Source organism: Trachemys scripta, chromosome 8 (assembly GCF_013100865.1).
Source record: "Trachemys scripta elegans isolate TJP31775 chromosome 8, CAS_Tse_1.0, whole genome shotgun sequence".
Taxonomy (NCBI): Eukaryota; Metazoa; Chordata; order Testudines; family Emydidae; genus Trachemys; species Trachemys scripta.
This window is the reverse complement of record NC_048305.1, coordinates 106,056,549-106,066,794: the sequence shown is the minus strand read 5'-3', so window position 1 is coordinate 106,066,794 and position 10,246 is coordinate 106,056,549. Positions and strand designations below refer to the sequence as shown.

At 65.8% G+C, this 10,246-nt stretch overlaps 1 protein-coding gene across 1 annotated transcript in view; it reads left to right on the top strand.

Annotated features, from left to right (window-relative positions):
• The window catches only part of BTBD19 (BTB domain containing 19), a 46,506-nt gene extending 41,713 nt beyond the window's left edge, over positions 1 to 4,793 (top strand). The window contains exon 4 of the mRNA XM_034780257.1: positions 4,299 to 4,793. Coding sequence (XP_034636148.1) covers positions 4,299 to 4,580 — 282 coding nt within the window. The 3' untranslated portion in view covers positions 4,581 to 4,793. The remainder of the gene's footprint in view (positions 1 to 4,298) is intronic.
• The last annotated feature ends 5,453 nt before the right edge of the window (positions 4,794 to 10,246 follow it).

The following is a 10,246-nucleotide window of genomic DNA, read 5'->3' as shown; positions in this document are numbered from 1 at the left end:
TGATAACAGTTTTCAAGTACATAAAAGGTTGTTACAAGGAGGAGGGAGAAAAATTGTTCTCCTTAACCTCTGAGGCTAGGACAAGAGGCTTAAATCGTAACCAGGGCGGTTTAGGTTGGACATAAGGAAAAACTTCCTAACTGTCAGGTGGTAAAGCACTGGAATAAATGGCCTAGGGAGGTGGTGGAATCTCCGTCACTGGGGATGGTTAAGAGCAGGTTGGACAAACCCCTGTCAGGGATGGCCTAGATAATCCTTAGTCCTGCCATGAATGCAGGGGACTGGGTGGGGTGCGTGGGACCTTGGTGGGGCAGGTATGGCCGAGGGGAGCATGGGTGGGCAGGACCATGGAGGAGTAGGCGGGACTGAGGGGAGCAGGACTGGGCAGGTGGTGCGGGGCCATGGTGGAGCCGGCAGGACTGAGGGGCACGGGGCTGGTGGGCGGGGCCATGGGACACATGGCGGGGTGGGCGGGGCCATGGGACACATGGTGGGGTGGGCGGAGCCGTGATGGGGCGGGCGGGGCCGTGGCAGAGCAGGGTTGGGCTGGGCGGGCTCTGATGGGGTGGGAGAGGCATCTCACCCACTTGCCACATGGTGGGCTCAGCTCGGTGCCTCCTGGCGCACCTCACCAGCGGGCTAGAGGGGCCACCCGTGGCTGCAGTAGGAAGTCGCCAGCTTCCCTAAGCCCTGGCTTCTAGTGCCAGCATCGCTCTCTGCTGCAATTTCCTTTGCTTGTGGTTTGCTTTCCGGGGCCGCGCTGGCTGGACACGCCTGGTCGGGAGCAGGGCCGAGCAGGCTGGCCACAGTGCTGAGCGAGGCGTAGCCGCCAAGGGCTCCTGGGAAGGGCGCGGCTTTTCCTTCCTCTGCTCACAGCCGCTGGGTGAAACCGGGGGAAGAGGGGGCGGCCAGGCCATAGAGGGGGTGACCCGTCCCCTCTGAGCAATCCTGGGGCTCCTGGAGCGAGCGGGTGCCCGGCCTGCTACTCCTCTGCTGCGCCATGTAACCTCCTGGCGCGGAGTCCTGGCTTTGTGGCTTCCACCTTCCCTTGACCCCTCAGGCAAAGGCGCCAGCTTCCTCCCCTTGCCCTCGTGGGCCACGGCCTTGCTCTCCCGCGCCTCCCCGCGCAGGAACCCGGAGCCTCTCCGGGGAGCCTCAGAGTCTGGGACTGAATCACAGCCTGGGGGCCGGTCACTGCCAGTCGGCGGCAGAGCTGGGCCTGGAGCTGAGGCCTCCGGACCCATCCTCCAACCTCTTCCCTCGTCGGCAAAGCACCGGTGATGGGAACCCAGCGACCACCGGGGCTGGTGCCTCTCCCAAGGGAAGAGGGGCCGTTGGGGAGAAACGCCGACCCCAGCCCAGCTCCCTTCTCCTGGGGGCTCCTTCTCCCATCCCGGCCGGGCCTGCTGCCCAGGTCGGCCGAGCCCCGGTGGGACCAATGCGAGCTGTGACGCTGGGTATCTGTCTCTGTGTGACGGCAGCTTGGGGACGGACTGGGCGCTCGGAGAGGGCGATGCCCAGCGGGGCCTTGCTCACCGGCAGCACGTGATCGCCTGCTTTCTGCCTGGGTGAGGAGTCAATCCATCCTCTGGCCTCCAGGGGAGAGGAAAGAGCCTGAGGCCCCCGGGGCTGCCGGGCCAGAATAGCGGGGCTTTGATTTCTTCCTAGCACCGTGGTAATGCAACCCCCGTCCCTGCGGGGCTGCTGAGCGCCTGGGGCTGGGAAATCGGCCTGCCGTGAGGAACCTCTTCCCCGGCTGCTCTGGAGTCCGAGATCGGCTGGAGGTGAATTTCCATGGTGACGCCGGGACTCCCCTTCCCGGGACCTTGTCTCTGGCGTCCTGTGCCCTGGGTGACTCAGGAACGGCCGGCGCTGACGGGCTACAAGGCAGGAGACAAGCCCAGTAATGCCACTAGAGCCATCGCCCCCAGCCTGCTGGGCACTAAACATCTGGGGCGGGGATCCCCCCTTGGCTGGCCCTTGTCTTTCCCCGGGCCCAGGCTCAGAGATGGGGATTGGCACCTTGGGCGCGCTCCCCTCTCGCAGGGGTTGAGACCGCGGAGGGTTTGCTCCTGGCTGCTGGGCTGGGGAGGGGCTCTGGGGCTGAGTGGCTGTCGCGATGTATTGAATGGCTCTGCTAATGATCCCCCCAGGAATCCGTGGGCCCCCAGCAGAGTCCCAGCACAGTGGGGACCCGCGCTAGGTGTGACTGTGAACCGCTTCCGGCGCGGCGAGGGGTTGGAGGGAGGCCGGATGCATCTCCATGGGGCTCCTTTGCCCTCCCACGAGGAAGGGAGCCAGACACGCCCATCCTGGCAGGTCGGTGCCCTGTGTCAGAGTCAGGGCACCAGGCAGAGTGGGCGGCACGTGGAGTGGGCAGTGTGATGGTGCACAAGGAAGCAGGCAAGGAGGGTGGCTATGACTCCCAGCCAGGAGTGGGAGTCAGGGCCACTGGCTACAAAGCCGCAAACATGCCCTGGCCTGTGTTCCTAAGCCCCCCCGCCTCCTCTCCCCCCGACCCTGCCAGGGTTCCAGCGAGTGGCGGTTCAGTCCGTGGCCTTTAGCACCCAGGACCATAGACCGGTGTTGACCAGCGTTTGGACAGTGGCACAGCCAGGGCAGAACTGTGGCACAAAGGGCTGGGGCAATTGCTCGGGTGAATGGGCCGATGCCCCCGCAGGAGCTGCCCGTGGGGGGTGAGCCAGGGAGCTCTGGAGCCAGGCGCCCGCAGGCAGGAGCAGACTCGTTCTGTTCTGGGCCATGTTGTTCTCAGCTCACACTGCTCCCCGGGCACCTTCCGGGCGTGCGCTGAAGGTGTGGCTGCCCGGGGGCTCGAGCTGTCCCCAGGGGGAGAAGTGGGCGTGCAGTGGGGTGGATTGTTTTGGTAGGGCTGGGGTTTGTAAGCGCTCTGGGTGTAGGCCGGTCGGAGCCCTGCGCCGGCACCAGGGGGGAGGTTTGGCCTGGTCTGTAGTTCCACAGGCTGGGCCCAGCCCCGAGGAAGCACTGCCTCCTGCACGTGCGTCGGTCCCACCCCAGGTTCTGGGGCTGGAGGCAGGGGGCTGAGCCTAGATGTCCCTTCTGGCCTGGCCACCTACGACCTTGGCCCAAGTTCGGGGCACTCCCCGTCTTGGTTTGCATGTGTCCTGCGAGCAGCAATGCTGTGGGGCGATGTTCCCGGGGCCCGGGGGATTTCCCAGCTGGCAGCACGGGGGCGTCCTGGACATTCTGGGAGAGGACCCAGAACTGGCTGGTGTCCTGCAGAGGGCCAGGGGCGTCACTTGATAGGTCCCCAATGGCCGGGCTATTATCTGGGCCAGGGCCAAGCCAGCTAGGCGTCACCCCCACCTGGCTCTTGGGGTTCTTTCTGCAAAGGAAACAACGCCCCCCCCCACCTAGTTACCCAGGCAGCACATCGGGGAAACTGAGGCACACACACAAGTCATACAAAATATTATGAAAAGTTCCACTCTGTCACACCGGGGTCGGCCAAGCCGTTCCTCTTCAGTCACCCCCCCCCCCCAATTAATTTTGCGAGAGGTAGAGGTCAGGAACCGCACCAGGTCATCCCACTGGAACGGCGCAGCAGAAGCCTCCTGCTCCACACCCCTTTAGTACATCTTGGGGTGGGGGAGCTTTGAAACCCCATTTCCCCCAGCCACAGTGCCACATCCCTGCCGGTGCTGCCTGGCCTCCCTCTGTGAACCAACCAGCCCAGTGCACGGGGCTCGTGTGTAGAACCAATGTGAATGAAATTGTTTTTAGTTATCCACTGTATCATTGTAACTTCTGTTCACCATTTCATTACACTTGCCATTTTGCAGTGCATCCCACATTGGGCGGTTGGCTCGATCACCATCCCTGGGCAGCCCACACGCCGGCTCCTTTCAGCCACCTCTTTTCCTGTCCACTGCCCTCTGGCTCTCGGTGATGGTTCCCGAGATCCAGGCTAGTGCTTAGTTCACTCACCCCTTTACCTGCCTCAGTGGGCACAACCGTTCCCAGGCCGTATTCACCACCCTGCCCCGTCTTCCACGAAATGCAGCCTTCCCCGGGCTCAGGCCCCCACGTCACGCCAGGCCTACGCCGTGACACTCCCCCGGATCCACCTGGCAGAGGGGCCCCGGTGAGGGGCTGGGGACTCCCCCTTCTGCCAGCCTCCCCACGGTGCTGAGTCAGACTGGAACGGTGCATGTCAGAGCCGTGGTGGGGATCTCCTGGCGGCGCTCGGTGTGGGAGGGGGAGTGACGGTGGCTTCTCACCGCCCCCACAGTCTGTCTGTCTCTCTGTGTCTCCTGCAGCTGTGCGTTGAGTTCCTCACGGGTGCGCTGAGCGTGGAGCTGGTCTGCGAGGCGCTGCAGGTGAGTCCCCTCCCGTCCCGTGGGCTGGCTCTGTTCCCAGGAGCTGGCTGGGGTGGGGAACCCGTGACTGTGATTCCTCCTCCTCCGCGGCTCTCTGCCCACGCGCCGTGCGGCCCCAAACAGCTCGGCCCTGGCCCCGGGAGGCCGTGCCCTGACCCCTGCCAGCTGTGCCTGGGCAAACCCCTCGACAGACAGGGCACGTGGCCTGGGGCGGGGCGTTGATGGCAAGGAGCGGGTTGGCCTCTCCTCTGGAGGGTCCCCCAGCAGGATCTGGCTCCAGGCAGCGGGTTGATGTCTAAGGTGAGTGAGAGGAAGACTGGGGCAGCCGGGCGGAGGGGTCCCTGGGACCCTCTGAGATGTCCCGGAGATCAGCCAAGGCCCCCGCAACAGGCACGAGGGCCTGCGCCAGCGCCTGCAGATGCTGGCGGGATCCCTTATGAGAACCGCCTCTGGCTTCATCCCCCCTGCCCGAGCGTTCGGGAGCAAGGAACGCGCCCAGCCTAGATCTCCCGCCCTGGGGGGGGCTGTCGCCCTGGGCTGCTCCCTGAGCCCCCCCCCAAGAGAGCCCGGGTCCCAGGTCCTGGGAGGGGGGTGCTCGCAGCTCGGCCCAGCTGGGCCCCCAGTGTGCGGCCTGCCAGAGGAGCGGGAGGCTGGAGTGCAGCAGCCCCTCTCCAAGCCCCGGCTTCGATCCACCCTGCGCTGCCCGGGAGGGGAGCCAAGGCCCCATTCAGCCCCCCTGGGGGCCTGTTGTGCGGGGGCTCTTTGTGCCCAGACACCTGCCGCTAAGGAAGTGAACTGGGCCCTGCCGACACAAAGGAGCCCAGCCAGGCAGCTGCAGCGTGCGGACGGGCCCCGCGGCCCCTGCACCAGCCGGCCCTTTGTCTGCCGAGCCGGGGTTTTGGTGGAGGGGGTCGTCCGCGTCTGTCCCCCCGCTGCGAGGTTCTAAGCCCTGGCTGGTTGGTTCCCATGGCAGCCCCTGGGAGGAAGCGTGGCCTAGCAGTCAGGTCGTGGGCCTGGCGGAGGAATTGGGGGGTGGGCTGGTATCAGCCGGGCTGCGCCATGCGGTACCGTGTGGGGCATTGTTCTATGCAGCCGGCTCCTGGTCCCCTCCCCGCCAGCTCCGGGGGCCGGGCCCCTTTGATCTGACAAAAGGCCCGTGCTGACTTTGTCTCCTTTGCCCTGGTTTGTCCTCGCAGCTGCCTGGTGCGATCCTGAGCGCTGGCTGGGGGATGGGGCTAGAGCCATCGCGCTGGGTGGGACACGGGCACGGTGGGCAGCAGGGATCCCGGGATGACTTGAGGAGCCCCCCACGTGCCAGGTGCTTTACAGGCCGGTTGGCAACCACGTCCCAGCCCCACAGAGCCAGTGTTCGGGATACGTCGCCTGCGTGGTGGTTGTGGGCCCCCGGGGGAAATCGAGGCCGGGTTCCACGCTGCCTGGGCGCTCGGGTGCTGTGGGACGAGCACAGTATGGAAACGTGGCTGGAGGAGAAGGCAGAGCCCAGCTCCCAGCCCCTCGGGGCCAGGACGGAGCAGCCAGAGCCTGCTTGTCTCCACCCCGCCCTGTGTGGAGCAGCCCTGGGGCAGGCCCGACCACCGAGGCGGCTGCCCGGGGGAGTGGATCGGCGCCTGGCCCTGGGCTCTCGGATGTGGCTGTGGCCTCCTTTCCCCTCAGACCTGCCTCGTGCGGGTGACAGCGAGTCCATGTGCCGGCTGTGGACAGAGGGGCAGAGAGTCTCAGGCGTTTGGGGCCGGATCCAGAGCTCACTGGAGTCGAACAGTCTTTGCACCAGGCCTTGTGACACCAGGCACAAGCCCTGGGCTGCCCCAGGCAGGAGCTCTGGGGGCTGCAGGGGGCGGCTTAAATCCGATTCTGCCCTCACGGAGCCGGGGTAAGTCAGGAGCTGCCCCGCATCAGAGCCAGGCCCTGCAAGCTCAGCGTGCAGACGCCATGTTATCTGCCCTGGGGGCGTGGGGCTTGCAGCTCCTGGCCCGTAGGTCAGCGTGGCCCGGGGGGGCTCACTGGCCATGGCCCAGGCTGCCTGTCTCTGGAAGCCAGGGGGTCAGAGCTGGGCGCCTCGGAGGCCGTTTGCTCCCTGGCTGAACAAGACCATCAGGCTGGCGGTTGCAAGGGGGGAGGGACTCCCAGCCCAACGGGGCAGGGGGAGAGCGAGAGATGTGCTGCCTAAGTGACCAGCTCCACCGCCTCCGTCTCCCACCTTCGGGGAGCCCTGCCCTGAGTGCTGGTGCCTAGGCCTCAGACACAGGCTGCAGGGCCGAGGGCTGCGCGAGGGAGCTTGCTGGGGCGGTGACCAAGTTCCCCGCCAGGACCATTCCTACGCAGTCAGGCCCCTGGCCCGAGCTCTCGCACGGCGTCGGGACGGGGTTTCTGCTTCTGAGCGCCCGGACCCAGCCCGGCCTGTGGCTGTCCGCGCTCCTGTTTTCCCCGGGAGAGGCCAGCGCCCGCCCCGCAGCCCGTTCTCCTCGCTGGTTGTGCCTGAGGCCCAAGGAGAATCTGGGCCCCTCCTGGCTTAGCCTGGCCGCTTGTAACCCCGGGGACAGTCTCTGCTCGGCAGGCGATGGTGCGTTCGGCTGATGCCCAGGCTCCCTGGCTCTTTGAGCCGCTGTCCACCTCGCCCCACTGCCCGGCTGCTCACTACGGGCACAGGACAGGGCCTGCGGGAATTGGCTCGGAGGCTGTGCTGGGGTGGGGGTTTGTGACCCTCACAGCCGCGCACGGGGAGACGCCGGGGAGAACGCTGGCAGAAGCTAGGACGCGCCGGAATGAATAGCCGCAGCAGCGTGAAGTCAGCCCCTGGCCCGAGGGCCCTGCCTGGCTCAGGGCACAAACGGACAGTGCTCACGTACAGCCCCGCCTGCGATAACCAGACAGCACTGACTGGATCCCAGCTGCTCCGGATCGGGCTCCCTTGTGCAGCGAGGGGTGGGCCCTGCCCGCAGAGCTTATAATCTCCGGTGCTGAGCACTCCGGCCTCGGCCGAGTCTCCCCTGAGCGAGGCTCTTAAACTACCTGGCTGGGCACCGGCGCAGAGGTGGCAAACCCTGAGCAGGAGCTAGGGCCAGATTTTCAAGTGCTCAGCATCCAAACCTGGAGGCAGATTTCCCCAAGAGCCGAGCGTGAGGCGTGGCGCGGTGCCGGGAGCCCCAGCCCGCGCTGCCTCCGTGCGGTGCCCGGAGCGGAACAGGGAGCTGGCCAGACGAGAGACGCCCCAGAAGGGTTGAGCTGTGTCTGGACCAGCGGGGAGGCTCTGCGGGGGGCCTTTTGGCTCAGGCACACTGGAAGGAACGAGTCGATCACCCCCCCACTGGGCTCTCCGTTGGCCTGGGTGTCGTGGTGGGGAGCTCGGGGAAAGGTCAGCAGCAGCCCAGCACGCTGGCCCGGCACGGGGGCAGCATGCCAGGCAGACAGCTCAGTAAGTGAGGACAGACCCAGGAGGAAGCGGATCCTCCCTGCCTTGAACCCCGCTAGTTTCCCAGTAGCAGGGACAGTGAACTCGCCCCATTTCTCTCCGTCAGGCCGTTCCCAAATCCCTCTCGCACTGGGACCCAGCGCGGGAAGGGGCAGCCCCTTTTCCTACAAATCCCCTCCCCCAACTCTCTTGCCTGCCAGGGTTCACCAGCCCTACCAATGCTAGTGGGTATCAGCACCTAGGAAGAGCTTTGCTCCCCTGGTGCCAGCTCTTTGGGCAGCGAGTGTGTGATGGGGCATCTGCCACACACTGGCCTATAAAGGGGTTAAGGGACCCTAAGGAGGCGGCGCAGAAAGCAGCCAATAGGAGAGGGGCTGGGAGGAGCAGCCAATCAGGGCCGGGCAGGCGTACATAAGAAGGGCTGCTGGGCGGAGCAGCTTTAGTTGCTCCCTGGAGCTCGAGGAGGGAGGACTGGCTGCCTTGGACAGAGCAGCACTGGGTGGGATCAGGGGGGAGCGAGCGAGCGAGCTCCTGGCTGGCTGCTAAGCCTGGCATGCTGAGGCCCTGAGATAAGGGCAGAGAAGGTGCTGGAAGCGGCCCGGGGAAGTAGACTGAGCGGTTGGCGGGGATACAGCGTGTGGCTGCTATCTACAGGGTCCCTGGGCTGGGACCCGGATGAGTGGACAGGCCTGGGTTCCCGCCCCCACTCACCACTGAGAAAGGGGCTGGAGTGTCAGATGGCGGCACCTCCCCGCGGAAGGGGAGAGCACAGGGTGGGGCACAGCTGGGGGGCTTTGTCCTGAGAGGACGCCGCATGGGTCCAGGAGGAGAAGTGATGGTGGCGAGACATCACCAGAAGAGGGTGCTCTGGCTAGCAGGGCTAATCTCCGGGACAGCCAGCAGGAGGCGCTAGCGTGACGAGTCGCACCCCGTCACAGGGTGCTTTCCTTGAAGCCCCAGCTCCTGGAGTCCCGTGATCACAGCAGAGGCACAGTTTTCATTTAAAAAGAAACAAGTTTCTAGCCCCCGTGACTGCAGAAAACCAGTTGCAAGTGACCCCAAAAGGCTCCGAAAGCAGAAGGCGAAGAGCCCCGAACATGCGCGTTCTCATGGTTTGGCGGCACTGCCTCCCTGGGGTTAGGCGACCACATTGGTCAAGAGACTGGGAGCCAGGCACTTCCCTGGGATTGTGACCCCATTGCGGCGAGAGGGACGGAGTTCTTAGCCGGTGATCGTCCGCCGCGGCCGCCCCCCTCTTGGAGAGCTCTGCTGGGCATAGCTGGGTTGTGGGATGCCCTTCAGCTGCCCCCGCTTGGCATATCAGGGCACCTCCTGACCCTCACTGCCCCAAGCGGCCTTCCACAGAGCCGGTCCCTGCCGACGCACCCGTCACCACAGCGTCTGGGCGCCCTGAACAAGTAGGCTGTTGGGCTCCCTCCTGGGAATTCTGGGAGCTCCCTACAGGCCTCGGTGTGGGGCAGACGCATGTAAACAGCCGCGTGTGCCCCACTCAGCGAGCCGGGGAGCTAATAATAGCGCAGTGAGGTCAGTGCCGTTCCCCAGCACTTCCTGTTTTGCTGCAAAGGGCCCCGTCTGTGGGCGGGGGTGGGGATGGGGTGAGCGCGCCTGGGTGGCGCGGTAACCTTTGCTGGGGGAGTTTACATTCACACCTGGTGCACTGGTGACGCGCTTGGGACGCTCCCCGCGTTCCTTCCCCAGGCTGACATTAAAGCAGTGTGCGCTTCCCTCCCCCAGCCCCTGCCAGGCTGGCGTAACCATCTAGGCAAGCAGCTCCCCTGGGCATAGGGGCATCCCCCGTGCTGCCCGCTCAGCTGGGCTCCTAACCCTGTGGCGGGCCAGGGAGCCGGCCTGGGGGTGGGGGAAAGGGATGGTGGAGTCAGGAGTGGAGCAGGGCACGGGGAATGGGGCAGGGCAGATCCGCGGGCACCTGGCCCGCTCCGGGTGAGGCAGGGCATTGCTGGCAGTTCCTCCAGGTTCCTGGCTGACGGCTGGGTCTGTGCTGGTGCAGCCCCCCGGCCTTGGCAGAAGGAGTCTGTCCGCCCCCCCTCTGCTAGCGGCAGAGCTGCGCCCACATGTCCGTGGTGCCTAGGCTGGAGGCGGGGACGGGCTCTGCACCGTGCCACGGCTCCGGCTTGGGGATCCCTTGGGGCGATGGTGAGGATGCTGAGAGGGCAGAACGTGCCGCCGGGAGGCTGAGCCGGGCGCGTCTGGGGCAGCAAGAGCCAGGGAGGACCTGGTCGCGGGTCTGCCGGGCAGCGCAGCCAGAGCCGCACCGAGGCAGTTCAGCACCAAACCCACAGTCACTTCCCCTCTGGTGGCGCCTGGGCCTAGGGCCTGCTCAGGGAAACGCCCACCGGCTGCTCAGCAGGGCCTGGCTCGAACTGCCACGTCCAGGCCGAGGCCCGTGCATCCGTGGCCGGGAAGGTGCCGGCTTGGC